Raw genomic sequence first — 17,221 nt, 5'->3', positions numbered from 1 at the left:
GCCCAAATGAAACGAAAGATTAGATGCCAAACGAGCTGTAAATGCTTGTTCGCCAAGAGCTCCTCCCGTACACTACACCGGGGTGGTGAACCCCTTGGCCAGTTTAGTAGATTCAAGTGCAATCTAATTGCACTCTTTTTGAACTTTCGTGGTACTGCACCCTCTTAGGTTTCGATGCCACCGGTGGATGGTGGATAAGTCCTCTTTACATTCGTCTAGTGCTTTCACAACCGATTCACTATTGTACTTTGAGCATACCGACATCCCGATCCATCCAACAAAGAGCCAAATATCTTGAAGGCAAGCTAACTCGGCTTCCTTGACGCCTAAAGAGGCCTCGACAACATTACTGCCCGCAAAATGTTTAGCATGCCGTATTTGATAATCTCTTGTCAACGCTGAAGGAGCCATGATGCGACGACATCGGCTCGCAAGGACGATAGACCATGTGAATGAAAAAAACTGCAGTTAGCATATGCAATCTAACCAAATTTATCCATAGAAACGATGACCAATTTTTTTAGAAAACGCAAACCTTTTGTAGGAGAACAAAAATGAGATTTGGCCGACAAGTGGCGGGAAAGAAACGGGATGGTGACGTGGCCGGGAACGGATGGCGGTGGTGACGTGGCTCCACGACCATCGGCTGCTCTGCATCCTCTCTCCACCACTCCTCTTCTCTCCTCGCTCGCCGCAATCAAACCCAGACCCAAACCCCCACCGCCTCCGGGACGAGCGAAAATGGCGACGACGTCGGCCAGCAGCCTCGCCGCCGCCGCGCTGCCCTCGGGGCTCACCTCAACGGGCCGACGGGCGGCCCTCTCCTGGACAGCCACCTGCGCGCCGCGGTACCCAGCCCGGGCCGGGTCGTCGTCGGGCGGGGGGCCCCGCCGGCGGCTGGCGGTGACCTGCAGCAGCGCGGCCCCGACCAGCATCGCGCAGGGGACGCCCGTGAGGACGACGAGCGTGCTGGTGGTGGGCGCCACGGGGACGCTGGGGCGGCAGGTGGTCAGGAGGGCGCTGGACGAGGGCTACGACGTCCGCTGCCTCGTCAGGCCCCGCCCCGCCCCCGCCGACTTCCTCCGCGACTGGGGCGCCACCGTCGTCAATGTACGTAGCTACGCTTCTCCCTTCGACTTCGCTCTCCACTTCTCCCTTACTGTAGGCAAATCAGGGGGCACCGCATTGCGGATTCGTCTCATGATCGTTCATGCGTGTTCGCTGGTTTAATCAATCAGGCCGACCTCAGCAAGCCAGAGACGATACCAGCCACCCTGGTCGGTGTCCACACCGTCATCGATTGCGCGACGGGGCGTCCAGAGGAACCCATTCGAACAGTATGTCACCAGCATAACCTCTAAAAAAAAATATAGAGAAGTGAATGGTATTTTCAACTGTGACATGTGTTCCATTGAGTCGTTGATTAGATGACAGTTGCGCTGACGGTTGTTCTGTTTAGGTAGACTGGGAAGGAAAAGTTGCTCTAATACAGTGTGCCAAGGCCATGGGGATCCAGAAGTATGTGTTCTACTCCATTCACAACTGCGACAAGCACCCCGAGGTCCCCTTGATGGAGATCAAGTATTGTACGGAGAGGTTTATTCAGGATACTGGTCTGGACTACACCATCATCCGTTTGTGTGGTTTCATGCAGGTAGGGGTTGTTCCTTTTTCCTGCGATTCTGGTCTGGCCAGGAGATTTCTTTTCATAGTGACGTTAAACTAGCTGTGTATTGCTCATAATTCATGATAGACCTAAACAAGTAGAAATTAAGAGCAGCAGTGATGCGATTTATGGTTGAAGTTGATTTCATACAGCTTCGTCTAGTTTCCTGAAATGAGCATCCATCATTTTTTTTTGTTGCAGGGCCTCATTGGGCAATATGCTGTGCCTATACTAGAAGAGAAGTCTGTGTGGGGAACTGATGCTCCCACTCGGATTGCGTACATGGATACCCAGGTTATCTCTTCTCCTTTTCTATTGGAAAGTGAAACTGTGGATATCTTTGTAGCTTGCCTCTCTTCAAAGTAGCTTTCCTTTGACACAACTTCTTTGCATGACTATAGGACGTAGCTCGACTGACGTTTGTTGCTATGCGCAATGAGAAGGCTAGCAAGAAACTCCTAACTTTTGCTGGACCACGTGCTTGGACAACTCAAGAGGTAATTAACTCTAATACTTCTATTGCTGAATAAGTATATTTTTCTGTTCAGGAAGGTCTGCTAAACCAATTTAATATTGGCTTGTCATTAGTGGACAGTTAGTATAGCATGTCTATTTGATAGGGAATGTACCACTCTAGTTTTTGATGCATTTAATTTTGTTTTCAAGAATGTACCAAATGATTTCTTATGGGAGGTCGCACATTATTAGTTACCTTCTATTTATTTCCCCTTCTTCAGGTTATTACACTGTGTGAGAGATTGGCTGGGCAAGATGCCAACGTAACTACTGTCCCTGTTCCAGTCTTGAAATTTACTCGTCAATTGACACGGTTCTTCCAGTGGACAAACGATGTGGCTGACAGGCTCGCATTTTCAGAGGTTTGTCTAGGCCTTTACATGCAGTGCACTTGTATTTAAGTAACAGTAACACATATATCAAATTCTTTGAAAGATAACTTACATTTTTATAATCCAGGTGCTTTCCAGCGACACAGTTTTCTCAGCTCCAATGAATGAGACATACCAGCTTCTTGGGGTGGATGCAAAGGATATCCTTACCTTAGAGAAGTATTTACAAGATTATTTCACGAACATATTGAAGAAATTGAAGGGTCTCAAGGCACAGTCCAAGCAAAGTGACATATACTTTTGAAGGGAGGAATTTCAACAAAGTCATGGACATATTCTGATTCAGATGTGTGCATCAAGACACAGATGAGTGACTACAAATTTTCTTGTATATTTTCATTGTGGTGTGTGCAACAAGGTGCAATGTTATTAGGTGGTCTATAGAATCTCAACAATTTGGTCGACCTGAAGTTTGTGCAAAGCAGCCTAAATTTCATGAATTCATAGTCAACTTGTATTATCGTGAAACTGAAACCATGACTTACAGCATGATTATTGGCTAATTAATCGAAAGGATATTAGTTCAGAATATGCTGAAACGTAAATTAGTTTATAATCTGTGTTGTGAAAAATAAACCAAAAGCAACCACATAAGAATGAAAAGCAATAAAAGTGTGATTGCATTTTGGAGAAGGTCTGTGTATGAGCAGGAAGTAACCATTCATGGCAAACACAAATTTTGCTATTTGATGTCATGTCATTGTAGAGTTTGTGTATGGTCTCACTCTTAGATTCGTGTCATGAGAGATCCAGTAAACTCTTGAAAGAAACTATCAGAGGCATTTTCTGCATTTAGGAGCTTCAAGTGCGTTCCTTGTTCCCGCCTATTCATGCTCCACGGATTGCAGGGGAAATTCCAATTGAAAGTGTAGCTTATTAGGTCTGCGGTTTTATGTAGGACCTTTTTTCCCTTCGTGATACATGTGGCATAGCCTGTTCTGGGGCAATTATTGACACATATAATGTTTCTTTAGTACCAGCTGTGTGTTAACTACAAGTTTATACCTTGCAACCTGGAACTGTCATATTTCGTATAAGGACCAGATCCATCGCACAAGGACTGTGCCAGTATCTGAATGACATTCTTAAATAGGTGTTGAGGCAACATGACCATTCATAAAATCAAACAACTAAGCTGCACAGAGATCCAAAAGCTCAAGGGAGCACTCCATTTCTCTGTCCAACATCTTCTTTTGTTCGGAAGAGCAAACTTGATTGCTAGGCAGGCACATGATCTCCTCAATAATTCCATAGATGTCTCCAAGCCTTATTAGACCATCAGAGATTGTCTTGATGGTCATGGAAGGTGAAGAGATGCTCGCCTCTAGGCTGTACAGCTCCTCTTCAACATTGGACCGAGGCCTAGAAGGCAAGCTCATTGATCTCAGGTGGCAGGCCATATCTGTTGCTGAAACTCGTTTTTCTGTACTGATGTTGAGGAGATGAGAAGGAGGGAGCAGACGTTGCTGGATGTGTCTAGCTCTTCTGTCTGAGGTCCATTTATACAGAGGAAGTATGCGAGGTAGAAGCGTTTTGATGGTAAACAATTAGAATCCTGCCAGTTCATCTCCCAGATGCTGTCTATCAAGGTTTTGAGATCTGGCAGCAGCACATGCAATCTGTTTCGTCACTCATGCACAGCTCAGTTTTTAGAGGCACTGCCGCGAACTCTCCTCCCAATGAATTATCACGTTATCATTCTCCAACTATTGCCGACAAGAACTGGCAGGTTAGTTCACTCTATTGGTGGATTTGACATAGTTGCATGCTTACAGATTATTTTAGTGCAGAGCTAGCCAAGTATTATTGGTGACAAATGTGTCATCTAGTTTTTGTGTAGTTGTTAAATACAGTACACGTTTCATTATGTACAATTCATGCTGCTTACTTGCTCAAGCTCATGTGTTGGAGCTGGCTTGTTTGAGATATGGCAGCAAGATCCACTATATAAGGATCTTCTGCTTGTTTCTGCTGTGACACATAGCATCTGAATAACATATCCGTCAAGTAGCAGAACATTTTAAATAGTCTGTCCTAACTACCTCTATAATACTCCACAATGAGAAGCATATTCTGAGCCAGGTCTTAAAGATTATTTTGAATGAACCACCCCAAGCATAGGTGATTGTATCAATGCAATGAATGCGTGCATAATTGCATAAACAATGGAACCAAGAACTGGAAGTGGGCGAATAACCATGCTTGTTTCTCAATGGAGTGTATTTTTTTTTACAGTTCCTCTCATGTATACACATTGCAAAATTGTTCTGATGATCAGCAAATCCTCTAAAAGGCGGACGCCAATCACAGGGGATCAGAGTTGGCATATGATCTAGTCTACAAGCTCAGAGTATTCAGAAGAGAAAATCTGCTCTGGATCAATCTCCTGAACAAAATCTCTACTGCGCTCTCAAGATCAACAAGATCCAACTCCAGCACCTGCAATTGCTCCTCCTCGCATGTAACTCTTGTCTTCTGGAATGCCTTGGATACAAGCGACCACGTTTTAGAACCTGGTATCACAATTTGCTTTGACGGGAGTTCCAATGAGGATTCAACCACTGTGACCGCGGCTTCTCTAGCTTCAGCCAACAACTTGACCACTCTACAGCTCTCCAAATCAGCCGAAGAAGACTTCTTGCTGATCTTCTTGAGCTGCTTCTGCACTTTCTTGGTCAGGCGGAACAAAGACTGGATCTGGGCCTGAAGAGCTGGATCATCTTGTCTCTTGATAACTAACTGCATGTCCTGGAGGCTTGCCTTGAGCTCAGAGAAGCTCACTTGCACAGCGTTGCAGAGGTCGAGCAAGACGAGGGAGCGTTCGAGCTCTTGCTCCACAGCGATCCTTTGCTGTGGCTTGCAGAGGAGAACTTGGCTGCTGGCAAGCATGTGAGCTCATGGATGCTGTCGTAGATGTCAGCCAGCCTCCTCAACCCATCACACATTGTCTCGATGGTTGAAGAGGGTGAGGATATGGCCATGTTTAGGCTCTGCAACTGTTCTTCGACATTGTTTTTGCTGGAGCAGGGACTTGAAGGCACACTCACAGATCTGAAGTGGGATGCCATGGCTGTAATGGAGCTGAAGTTCTTTTTTCTTCTCTGGAAATGGAAGAGAATAGAAGCTGTGTTGCAATGGTGTCGAGCTCTGGCTAAGACTTGTCCCTATATATACAAGTATTTACGAAAAGACGCGGAAGCCATGGCATAGCTGAACCTGCAGACAGCAAGAATCTCCACTATAATGGAGCTGCTGCAACAAATACCACCCATCTCCATGTTAGGCTGATGCTCTTCCTGTCTCCCAACCAAGTATCTCGATTATTGGGGACAAGCTTATCTGCATGAGCGTGTCATATAGATCAGTGAGCTGTGCCTTTGGTAGTCGAAGGACAGTTGACTTCACCCCCAAGCTCCAACACAGCACTGTGTTTACCTGGTTTCTGCATCACCCCTTGTGCTGCATCGCTGGCATGTTTCGCCTGCCTGCCGCGCTTACAAGTATTTCGCATCTATTGCAATCTTGAGATGATCCATGTGCTTCCCATTTGTTTACTACTGAATCACACTATTATGTACCGAGTACTGCCAGCAGGAATCAGCACGACAGCTTATTCTATTGCATGCTGTCGCACTTGTTTAATGGATATTGCCAACCAAGGAATCAGCATGACTCATGTGTATCTTTTTTTTACCTGAGCGAGCTAACTATCCTCTCAATGAATTAGGGATATATCATGTTCGAAGTTCAAACTATTGTCTACAACAAGGCAGGTTAGTTCACTCTACAGGTGGATATTGACCTAATTGCATGCTAGAGATTATTACAGCAGAGTCTAACTGAGTCTTATTGGTCACAAGGTGTTACCTAGTTTTTCTGCACTTGTTAATTCCAGCATCTTCTTTGTATACTAACCTCATGCTATCTACGGTCGACCTCGTTCGTTGGAGCTGGCTTGTTTTGGCTACGGTAGCAAGATCCATTTCACTAGGATCTTTTGCGTATTTCTGGTACAACAGATGGCATCCGAATAACAGGGCCATCTCATATTAAAGCATTTTAAAGATTAACTTGAACAATCAGTCTGACTACTTCTATAATAGTCAATAATGATAAGCATCTTCTGAGCAATTATTTCATTATTTGTATCAAACCACTAATAAACAATGTAGTCGACACAAGGAAGTGGGCAAAAACTATGCTTTTGTTTCTCAGTGGAGTATATTTTACAATTCTTGTCATGTATATACATTGCAAAATTGTTATGGTGATCAGCAAATCCTCTAAAAGGCGGACGCCAACCACAGGGGATCAGAGTTGGTATATGATCTAGTCTACAAGCTCAGAGCATTCAGAAGAGAAACTCTGCTCCGGATTAATCTCCTGAACAAAATCTCGACTCTGCTCTCAAGACCAACAATGTCCAACTCGATCACCTGCAATTGCTCCTCTTCACATGAACTTCTTTTCTTCTGGAATGCCTTGGATACAAGAGACCACTTGCTAGAATTTGACATCGTGATTTGCTTTGACAGGAGTTCTGTTGAGGATTCAATCATTGTCACAGCGGCTTCTCTAGCTTCAGCCAGCAGATTGAGCACTCTACAGCTCTCCAGATCAGCTGGGGAAGACTTCTTGCTGATCTTCTTGAGCTGCTTGTGCACTTTCTTAGTCAGGCGGAACCAGGACTGGATCTTCCCCTGAAGAGCTGCATCATCTCCTCTCTTGATAACCAACTGCATGTCCTGAATGCTTGCCTTGAGCTCAGAGAAGCTCACTTGGACTGTGTCACAAAGGTCAAGCAAGACGAGGGAATGCTCGAGCTCTTGCTCAACAGCAATCCTCTGCTGCGGGTTGCAGAGGAGAACTTGGCTACTGGGCAAGGATGTGAGCTCATCAATGCAGTCATAGATGTCTCCAAGGCTCCTCAACCCATCACGCATAGTCTCAATGGTCGAAGAGGGTGAGGAGATGGCAGCGTTTAGTCTCTGCAGCTGCTCTTCGACATTTTCTTGGCTGGAGCAGGGGCTTGAAGGCACACTCACAGATCTGAGGTGGGATGCCATGGTTGTAATGGAAGTTGATGCTCCTTTTTCTTCTTTGGGGATGGAAGAGGAGAAACAAAGAGAAGCTGTGTTGCAATGGTGTTGAGATCTGGCTATGGCTCTTACCTATATATACAGAAAGAAGCAGAAGCCATTGCACCGCTGACCCTGTAGACAATGGAGTGCTGTGCTGGTTCAACAAATAACAACCATCTCAACAACAAGTTGATATTTCTTTTTCTCTGTCCCCAAGCATCTTCAGTAGGTCGCATCTCTCTAACTGAGGTTACGAGGCTGTCATGTCTCGATTTTTGGTAGCAAACTTATCTGCACGGGCGCGTAGACCCAGATCATGAGATCGGTGAGCTGTTCCTTTGTTAATCGAGAGCAGTTGACTTCACGTCTCTAGGCTCCAATTCAACAGCGTATTTCTTATCTGGTTTCTGATCACTCGTGCGGGCATCGCTGGCATGCTCTCCCTGCGTTCATGCTTACAAGCATTTGGCATCTATTCGACTATTCCAATCTCAAGAGGATCCATGTGCTGTCCAATTTTCTACTGCTTAATCACCAGTTACTGTGAGCAAGCAAAGTGTGGCAACTTGCATGCTGTAAGACTTTTTAATGGAGATTGCTTGCCGAGTAGTATATTTGGTACCATGCGTGTTACAGTTACTGGCAGTAACAATCCGTTTCACCAGTCATGCGTGACTCAATTTTTCGGTGCATTGCCAGTAAGAGTCTTCCCAATGCACTAACATATTATTATGTTCCAATTGTTGCCAACAAGAACCAGCAGGTCAGTGGACTCTACTGGTGGATTTTGACATAATTGCATGCTCTAGAGATTATTTAATGGAGTGCTAATCGAGTACTGTTCATGACAAGCGTGTTATCTAGTTTTTTCTGCAGTTGTTAATTCCAATAGGTGTGCTGTTACGCGCAATTCATGATACTTGCACGCTCAAACTTATGGGTCTGAGATCTTTTGCCTTTTCTGCTGCAACACATAGCATCTGAATAACATGGCTATCTCATAGGAAGGCATTTTAAAGATCAACAATCTGTCTAACTACTTCCTTTATGATCAGCATCTTCTACTTAGATTATTTTTCTTTCCAGGAAAGAATCATTTGAGTTACCCCACCCCAATCTTAGTTACTGTACTGAAGCGTGCATAAACCAAGCAGGCACAATAGGAAGTGGACAAAAATGTGTTGTTTCTCAATTGAGTATGTATATATGTACAGTTCTCCCATGTATACACATCGGAAAATTGTTACAATGATCAGCAAATCCTCTAAAAGGCGGACGCCAATCACAGGGCATCAGACTTGATACGTGATCTGTTCTACAAGCTGAGAGTATTAAGAAGAGAAACTCTGCTCTGGATCAATCTCCTGAACAAAGTCTCAACTCCACTCTCAAGATCAACGATGTCCAATGCCAGCACCTGCAATTGCTCCTCCTTGCATGTAACTCTTTTCTTCTGGAATGCCTTGGATACAAGAGACCACTTAGCAGAATTTGGCATCTCAATTTGCTTTGACAGGAGTTCTGTTGAGGACTCAATCATTGTGACAGCGGCGTCTCTAGCTTCAGCCAGCAGATTCACCACTCTGCAGCTCTCCAGATCAGTTGGAGAAGACTTCTTGCTGATCTTCTTGATCTGTTTTTGTGCTTTCTTGGTCAGGCGGAACCAAGACTGGATCTTTGCCTCAAGAGCTGCTGCATCTCCTCTCTTGATAACCAACTGCATGTCCTGAATGCTTGCCTTGAGCTCAGAGAAGCTCACTTGCACCGCGTCGCAGAGGTCAAGCAAGACGAGGGAGCGCTCGAGCTCTTGTTCAACAGCAATTCTCTGCTGCTGCTTGCAGAGGAGAACCTGGCTGCTTGGCAGGGATGTGAGCTCATCGATGCAGTCGTAGATGCCTCCAAGCCTCCTTAACCCATCACACACCGTCTCGATGTTCGAAGAGGGTGAGGAGATGGCGGTGTTTAGGCTCTGCAGCTGTCCTTCGATGTCAGTTTCACGGGAGCAGGGGCTTGAAGGCACGCTCGCAGATCTGAGGTGGGATGCCATGTCTGTAGTGGAAGCTGAAGTTCTTTTTACTTCGTTGGGAATGGAAGAGGAGACTCAAAGAGAAGCTTGTGTTACAATGGTGTTGAGGTCTGGCTATGGCTTGTTCATACATATATACTGGAAGAAGCAGGAAGCCATATGGCATTGCTTATCTGGTAGAGAACAAGAATCTTGTCAGTGATGAAGTTCTTTGCTGCCTGCTGCTGCAACAAATAACAACAATCTCAACAACAAGTTGATGCTTCTTGTGTGTCTCCCAACCATCTTCAGTAGGTAGCATCTCTCTAACTGAGGCTACAAGGCTATCATGTCTTGATTTTTGGTGGCAAACTCATATGCACGGGCGTGTAGACCCAGATGAGATCCATGAGCTGTGCCTTCGCTAGTCGAAGAGCAGTTGACTTCGCATCTCCTGGCTCCAATGCAACACCCGCGTTTATCTGGATTCTGATCACTCCTCGTGTGGCATCGCTGGCATGTTTCACCTGCGTGGCGTACTTGCAACCATTTGACATTTATTCCAATCTTGAGATGATCCATGTGCTATCCATTTTTCTACTACTCAATAACAGTCTCATGTTCCAGTTCCTGCCAGCAAGAATCAGCCTGGTAGCCTGCATGCGAACACTTTTTAATGGAGATTGCTAGCCGAGTAATATCGTTGGTGCCACGCGTACACTTTTTAATCAGCATGACAGGAGATTGTTACTGTCAGTAACAATCTGTTTCATCACTCTTATGCGACTCAATTTTTTAGTGCACTGGCAGTAAGTATCCCCTGAGCGAGCTATCACGTTCTCATGTTCCAACTATTACCATCAACAAGCAGGTTAGTTCACTGCACAGGTGAATCTTGACATAATTGCATGCTCTAGAGATTAGTTAGTTTATCGGAGTGCTACCGAGTATCTTTCGTGACAAGCGTGTTGCCTAGTTTTTGTGCCGTTGTTAATTCCAATAGGTATTCTATTAAGTGCAATTCATGCTACTTACACGCTCAACCTCATGAGTTCGAGCTGGCTTGTTTTAGATATGGTAGCAAGATCCACAACAAAAGATCTACTGCTCTTTCTGCTGCAACACTTAGCATCTGTATAACAGGGCCATCTCATAGTAAGGCGTTTTAAATATCAGCTTGAACAATTTGTCTAATCACTTCTATGATATTCAATAATGATAAGCATCTTGCAACTAAATTATTTTTCTTAATTCCTCAAAAAAAAAATTATTTTTCTTATGAACCATCCCATACTCAGTTATTGTGATGAAGCATGCATAAACCATGTAGGAACAACTGAAGAACAGGAAATGGAAAAAAAATTTGGTTTCTCAATGGATTATATATATGTATATATGTACAATTCCTCTCATGTATACACATTGCAAAATTGTTATGATGATCAGCAAGTCCTCTAAAAGGCGGACGCCAACCATAGGGCATCAGAGTTGACATGTGATCTAATCTACAAGCTGAGAGTATTCAGAAGAGAAACTCTGCTCTGGATCAATCTCCTAAACAAAGTCTCGACTCCATTCTCAAGATCAACAATGTTCGACTCGAGCACCTGCAATTGCTCCTCCTCGCATACAACTCTTTTCTTCTGGAATGCCTTGGATACAAGAGACAGCTTGCCAGAATTCGGCGCTGTAATTTTCTTTGAAAGCAGCTCCATCGAGGATTCAATCATTTTGACAGCGGCTTCTCTAGCTTCAGCCAACAGATTGACCACCCGGCAGCTCTGGAGATCAGCCGGAGCAGACTTCTTGCTGATCTTCTTGAGCTGGTTTTGTGCTTTCTTGGTCAGGCGGAACCAAGACTGCATCTTGGCCTGAAGAGCCACACCATTGCCTCTCTTGATAGCCAGTTGCATGTCCTGAACGCTCTCCTTGAGCTCACAAAAGCTCATTTGCATCGTGTTGCAGAGGTCAAGCAAGACGAGGGACCGCTCAAGCTCTTGCTCAACAGCAAGCCTCTGCTGCTGCCTGCAGAGGAGAACTTGGCTGCTAGGCAAGGATGTGAGCTCATCGATGCAGTTGTAGATGTCTCCAAGCCTCCTCAACCCATAACACATTGTGTCGATGGTCGAAGAAGGTGAGGAGGCAGCAGCGTTTATGCTCTGAAGCTGTCCTTCAACATTGGTTTTGCCGGAGCAGGGGCTTGAAGGCACACTCGCAGATCTGAGGTGGCATGCCATGTCTGTAATGGAAGCTGAAGGTCTTTTTCCTTCGTTGTGGATGGAAGAGGAGACTCAGAGAGAAGCTTGTGTTGAGATCTGGCGATGGCTTGGCTCCTCTTTATATACCGAAAGAAGCAGAAAGCCATGGCATCGCTGAGCCTGTAGAGAACAAGAATCTTTTCGATGATGAAGTTCTTTGCTGCCTGCTGGTGCAACAAATAACAACAATCTCAACGACAAGGTGATTGTTCTTCTGTGTCTCCCAACCATCTTCAGTAGGTAGCATCTCTCGAACTGAGGCTACAAGGCTATCATGTCTTGATTTTTGGTGGCAAACTCATCTGCACGGGCGTGTAGACCCAGATCATGAGATCCGTGAGCTGTGCCTTTGCTAGTCGAAGAGCAGTTGACTCCGCATCTCCAGGCTCCAACGCAACACCGTGTTTATCTGGTTCCTGATCACTCCTCGTGCAGCATCGCTGGCATGTTTTGTACTCGTGTCGCTCTTAGAAGCATTTGGCTGGCGTCTATTTTCAATCTGGACGTGGCCCATGTGCTATCCAATATTCTACTACTGAATCACACCATCGTGTTCCAATTACTGGCAGCAGGTCAAGCCATAGCCATCACCAACAAGAAACAGCAGGTCAGTTCAGTCTACTGGTGGATCTTGACATATTTGCATTCTCTAGACATTATCATAGTGCGGTGGCTAACTGAGCATTATTCTTTCGGTAAAAAAACTGAGCATTATTCTTGTTTTTTTTGCAGGTTTTAATCCCAGTAGGTGTTCTATTAAGCGCGATTTCATGCTACTTGCACGCTCAACCTCGTGGGATGGAGCTTTCTTGTTTTAGATGTGGTAGCAACTAGCAAGACCCACTAGAAAAGATCTTCATTGACAAAGTACAATATATTAGTGTGCTGTAAATTGACAACAACATTCCGATCCTAAAGCTCCAAAAAAAACCGCAAAGGCCCTTCTCCCCTCAGAGCTCTTCTTCCATCCTTGTCTGCTCCACCATCCAGAGCCTACCACTGTATCGTCTTGAATCGTGTAAATATCAAAGCTCGAATTGCAATGTCTAAGAGCAACAACAGTGATTTGTCGGCCACCTGAGCTGCCTGCTGCTGTTTTAGTCTTCCCCTTTAGTTGTTTGTTCGTTGCCCTCTTCTCCTGTGTAGCCTCACCTTTTGTTCTGTTCTGTATTATACTCTTCCTTAATTAATGAATAACAGCGCTGCTGTCTTTCGTCAAAAATAAATAAATAAGAGCAACAACAGTAGCAGGCACAATTAATAAAAAAATCAAGAAAAAGATGCATGTTTGGAATGAAAACAACAATCATGATGGCTACATATGAAGAATCTTCTTCAGGCTATCTCATCTTATTAAAAGCCAAGAGCCTCTTGTTTCTCGAATTACCAATTTTAAGGCCATCTCATTTTATTAAAAAAACATAAAGAGTTATACACAAGCTGCAAAATTTATGTGTTTCTACTGGTATCACCCAAATGCCTTTAGCAACTCAAACCAAAGCAGCTAAAAAATCAAAACAGTCCAGGTGGAGCATGCAAGTAGCATGCATTGTGCAGAATACAACACCATTACCTAATACTCATACCGCCAATAAATACTCGGTTAGTACTCCATTAAAAATTATCTTAAGTGTGCAATCACGTCAGGATCCAACAGTAGAGCAAACAACCCTGCTGATTCTTGTCGCCGATAGTTGGAACATGGCAATGTGATATCTCATTGAGAGAACAGCTAATGCACTAAAGAACTTAAACAACACATGCGCAAAGATTCCTAACATTGCTGCCAGATTTAAAAGCTTTGATAGACAGCATCTGTGGAGATGAGATGGCATGATTCCTCGTGTCTACCATTCGAATGGACCTGCATCATACAGTTCCTCTGTATAAATAGGCCTCAGCAGAAGGCTAAACACATCAAACCAAAAGGCATTCTCTCATTCTCATATCCCCAAACTCAACACAGAGAAAAGAGTTTCAGCATCAGATATGGCTTGCCATCAGAGATCAATTAGTTTGCCTTCCAGGCCTCACACCAAAGTTGAAGAGGAGCTGCACAGCCTAGAGGCATGCATCTCTTCACCCTCCATGACCATCGACGCAATCTCTGATGGTTTGAGGAGGCTTGGAGACATCTATGACACTATCGAGGAGATCATGTGTCTTCCTAGCAACCAAGTCTGCTCTTCCCAGCAAAGGAAGATGTTGGATACAGAAATGGGGTGCTCCCTTGAGCTATTAGATCTCTGCAATGCTATGCACGAGGACTTCACCGAGTTGAAGGCCATTATCCAAGATCTGCAAGTTGCAACCAGGAAAGGAGATGATGCAGCCGTTCAAGTCAAGATCCAGTCTTACAGCCGCCTGGTAAAGAAGGCGAAGAAACATTTCAAGAAGGCCGAGAAGAAGGCTACTTCTTCCAAGGAGGATTGCAGGATGGTCAGGCTGTTGAGCGAGGCTAGAGAGATCACTACCTCTCTTCTCGAGTCAACATTGAACCTCCTGTCCAAGCAAATTGCAACCCCGAAGCGGTCTCTTGTCTCCAAGGCATTCCAGAAGAAAACATCAGTTGTTCGCAAGGAGGAGCAGTTGCAGGTCCTAGAGTGCAGTGTCGGAGATCTTGAGGCTGGAGCAGGAATTCTGTTCCGGAGATTGGTCCAGAGCAGAGTTACCCTCCTAAACATTCTTAGCTCATAGATACTCCTCAGCATCTGTTACTCTTGACCCCCGCGATGGGCTTCCACCTTTTAAAGGATTGCTGATCATTCTCATTGTATATGTAGAAATGTACAGAATACTCCATATAGAAAAGGAAACAAAAGTTTTGATGAAACTTAGTGAACTCAACCATCGCATGATTCTGAGATTCAAGATGAGTTATTGTGATTATGCGTGGTGCCGGTCATCACGTATGTGTTGTAGTATGATGAATGCAAGGTCCAAAATTATGAAATAAGTTCCGCATTAGTATTCCTTCCCTTTTTTATTTTGTAAAACAACATGAATCACAATGCATGTTTTTCTCTATACATAAATAGATACATACTAGCAGCAAACTGTTTAGGCTTGGTCGTGTTTGTACGTTCATGTGCACATGTTACCTTTCACCTTTTATAAGCTCACAATTGATACATGATCCATGTTTAGTGACCTACTCTACATATATAACTACGACAGATCAAGCTGAAGCACTACCATTAAAACTAGCACTCCCTCCTTTTCAGTTTATTAGGCTCATTTAAAAAATCACAACAACCAAAGAATAAAAAAGGAGAAGACCCCGTTAAGTGTTGGACCATGTATTAGTGCAGCATGCATGGCTACCTGTCTCCTTCACGCATTGGTTGGTTCCAATTTTAGAATCAAAATTAGGCAGAAATTAATGTGGATGTAATTGAAGTTTTGCCTATTCCCAAAACAAGTGAGCTTACAAACTGAAAAATTAGGATTTTGAGATAGTCCTAATAAGCTGAAAAGGATGGAGTAATTAGCAAAGCATATTAGCAGGCGAGGTTGTCTGCCTGCATTGATTAAGTTTTTGCCTTCTCAGGGTAGTGGTGAGTCCTCCTCTAACAAGGTTTTTGTTTTTGATACGGCTCACAGAACCAAAGAAATTTATCCTGTCTTACCTCTTCTTTTTTGATGCACAAATATCTATGTAAGTACAGAACTGATGCACTTAATGCAGTTAATTGCTACTAATTCGGTACTACTTATCCAGTCTTCCACTTTAATGCGATCCTGGAAATATGGTAAGGAAGATCGGCACCAAATCCACTATAAAAAGGCTTGCCATTGTTTTGTTCTCCTTCACAACACACAAATCAGACAATAACCAACACCTCTTTCCGTGAACACCACAACTAGTTAAGATGATGAAAACCCAGAGGTTGCTCCTGACACTCGCCTTCCTCGTGCTAGCATCAGGTACTCATATGTTTTTTCAGCAGCTCGTCCAGAAAACCATGGTCATGTTGTGATCTGCTCTTTCCTTCACGGTGAGATTTCACAGATGCTGTAATGAAGGCGTCAGCAGAAGGTAGTATCGAGCCGGCGAACTGTGATTCAATTATTATCCAATCGCGTGTGCCATGTAATCCTGACGATTGCCAGAATGATTGCCACAAACAACTCGAGGGAAGTGGCAAGTGCGTTGCTAAAGGGTGCTTGCGCACATTCTGCGTATTCCCCACCATTCTGGGTACCAACTAGCTAAGATAGGATAGCAAGTTTAGCAGAATAACAACAACGAAATCGCAAATGGTGTATCATGAAGGCTGTTCACTGGGAAGCCATATGAAAAATAAGGAATTTGATCTTATGCCTCGAGTTAAATGAAATTATGAAGTATGGTGTTTATCTGTGTTTTCTGCAAGCATATTATGAGTTTGAGACAGGGAAAGAAAACTCGATACTCAATTGTGTTCAGCACACATAAAGGTTTTGATGAATTCAATACGATTAGACATTAGTTTTGTTTTCCAGATGGAGAACTAGACACAGAATCAGCTTGAGTGGAGAGCGCTCTGCACAATCTAGATCTGATTTCTTCAGAAAAAAAGTTTACTATATCAACAGCATCTGGCTACCTATATGGACTTACAAACTGAAAAATTAGGATTTTAATGGCTAGCTGCATTGATTAAGTTTTGCCTTCTCGGGAGGTTGGGGGTGGCACGTGGCGAATGAACCGGCAAAGACTTCTTTTTTGATGCACGAATATCTATGCAAGTAACGGAACTGATGCACTTAATTGCTATTCATTCGGTACGGCTTATCCAGTCTGGTACTCCCCGTTTTTAAATATAAGATGTTCTAAGTCAATTTCCTTTAATTTTGAGGTAGATAAATCCACCAACATCTATAATTATAAATTAGCTTTGTTAAATCTGTCATGATATCATGACATATTCATTTAATATTGTAGATATAATTAAATTTTTCTAAAAACTTGGTCAAACTAGAAGAAGCTTGACTTATGACAAAACTAGAACATCCTATATTTAGAAACATGCGTGGTACTTTAATGCGATCCCGCAAATATGGTAATGAACGTTCGACACCACATCCACTATAAAAAAGGCTTGCCATTGTGTTGTTCTCCTTCACAACACACAGACAGCCAACACCTCTTTCCGTGAACACCACAACTAGTTAAGATGAGGGCAACCCAGAGGTTGCTCCTGACCCTCGCCTTCCTCGTGCTAGCATCAGGTACTCGTATGTTTCTTCAGCAACTCGTCTAGAAAACCATGGCCATGTTGTGATCCGCTCTTCGCTTCATGGTGCGATTTCACAGATGC

General features: G+C 44.0%; 5 protein-coding genes and 1 pseudogene across 5 annotated transcripts; 2 read left to right on the top strand and 4 right to left on the bottom strand.

Annotated features, from left to right (window-relative positions):
• Window positions 1-671: 671 nt before the first annotated feature.
• On the top strand, window positions 672-3,100 carry LOC100845415 (uncharacterized protein ycf39). The gene is made up of 7 exons (XM_003574861.4): window positions 672-1,110; window positions 1,239-1,337; window positions 1,460-1,654; window positions 1,868-1,960; window positions 2,068-2,163; window positions 2,404-2,544; window positions 2,642-3,100. Exons 1-7 carry the CDS (start codon window positions 742-744, stop codon window positions 2,816-2,818), a joined length of 1,170 nt encoding a protein of 389 aa, XP_003574909.1. The 5' UTR covers window positions 672-741; the 3' UTR covers window positions 2,819-3,100.
• Window positions 3,101-3,559: 459 nt separating this feature from the next.
• On the bottom strand, window positions 3,560-6,551 carry LOC112271519 (annotated as a pseudogene).
• A 144-nt stretch (window positions 6,552-6,695) lies between these two features.
• On the bottom strand, window positions 6,696-8,463 carry LOC104583753. Its single transcript, XM_024460755.1, has one exon. It carries the CDS (start codon window positions 7,638-7,640, stop codon window positions 6,909-6,911), a length of 732 nt encoding a protein of 243 aa, XP_024316523.1. The 5' UTR covers window positions 7,641-8,463; the 3' UTR covers window positions 6,696-6,908.
• Window positions 8,464-8,970: 507 nt separating this feature from the next.
• LOC100844799 lies at window positions 8,971-9,790 on the bottom strand. The gene has a single exon (XM_024460757.1). It carries the CDS (start codon window positions 9,700-9,702, stop codon window positions 8,971-8,973), a length of 732 nt encoding a protein of 243 aa, XP_024316525.1. The 5' UTR covers window positions 9,703-9,790.
• A 1,370-nt stretch (window positions 9,791-11,160) lies between these two features.
• Window positions 11,161-12,103, bottom strand: LOC112271520. Its single transcript, XM_024460756.1, has one exon. The coding sequence runs from the start codon at window positions 11,895-11,897 to the stop codon at window positions 11,166-11,168; it is 732 nt and encodes a 243-aa protein (XP_024316524.1). The 5' UTR covers window positions 11,898-12,103; the 3' UTR covers window positions 11,161-11,165.
• Window positions 12,104-13,821: 1,718 nt separating this feature from the next.
• On the top strand, window positions 13,822-14,760 carry LOC100844488. The gene has a single exon (XM_024461924.1). The coding sequence runs from the start codon at window positions 13,908-13,910 to the stop codon at window positions 14,613-14,615; it is 708 nt and encodes a 235-aa protein (XP_024317692.1). The 5' UTR covers window positions 13,822-13,907; the 3' UTR covers window positions 14,616-14,760.
• The last annotated feature ends 2,461 nt before the right edge of the window (window positions 14,761-17,221 follow it).

This window comes from Brachypodium distachyon, chromosome 3, assembly GCF_000005505.3.
Source record: "Brachypodium distachyon strain Bd21 chromosome 3, Brachypodium_distachyon_v3.0, whole genome shotgun sequence".
Lineage (NCBI taxonomy): Eukaryota > Viridiplantae > Streptophyta > Magnoliopsida > Poales > Poaceae > Brachypodium > Brachypodium distachyon.
Note: the sequence above shows the minus strand (reverse complement) of the source record. Positions and strands in the feature narration are given on the sequence as shown.

Bases quoted from the DNA above. Each gene is read 5' to 3' on its own strand.
- LOC100845415 (XM_003574861.4), top strand. From the start codon at position 742: ATGGCGACGACGTCGGCCAGCAGCCTCGCCGCCGCCGCGCTGCCCTCG. The intron at 1,655-1,867 runs GTAGGGGTTGTT...TTTTTGTTGCAG, and splicing joins GTTTGTGTGGTTTCATGCAG to GGCCTCATTGGGCAATATGC. The intron at 1,961-2,067 runs GTTATCTCTTCT...GCATGACTATAG, and splicing joins TTGCGTACATGGATACCCAG to GACGTAGCTCGACTGACGTT.
- LOC104583753 (XM_024460755.1), bottom strand. From the start codon at position 7,640: ATGGCATCCCACCTCAGATCTGTGAGTGTGCCTTCAAGCCCCTGCTCC.
- LOC100844799 (XM_024460757.1), bottom strand. From the start codon at position 9,702: ATGGCATCCCACCTCAGATCTGCGAGCGTGCCTTCAAGCCCCTGCTCC.
- LOC112271520 (XM_024460756.1), bottom strand. From the start codon at position 11,897: ATGGCATGCCACCTCAGATCTGCGAGTGTGCCTTCAAGCCCCTGCTCC.
- LOC100844488 (XM_024461924.1), top strand. From the start codon at position 13,908: ATGGCTTGCCATCAGAGATCAATTAGTTTGCCTTCCAGGCCTCACACC.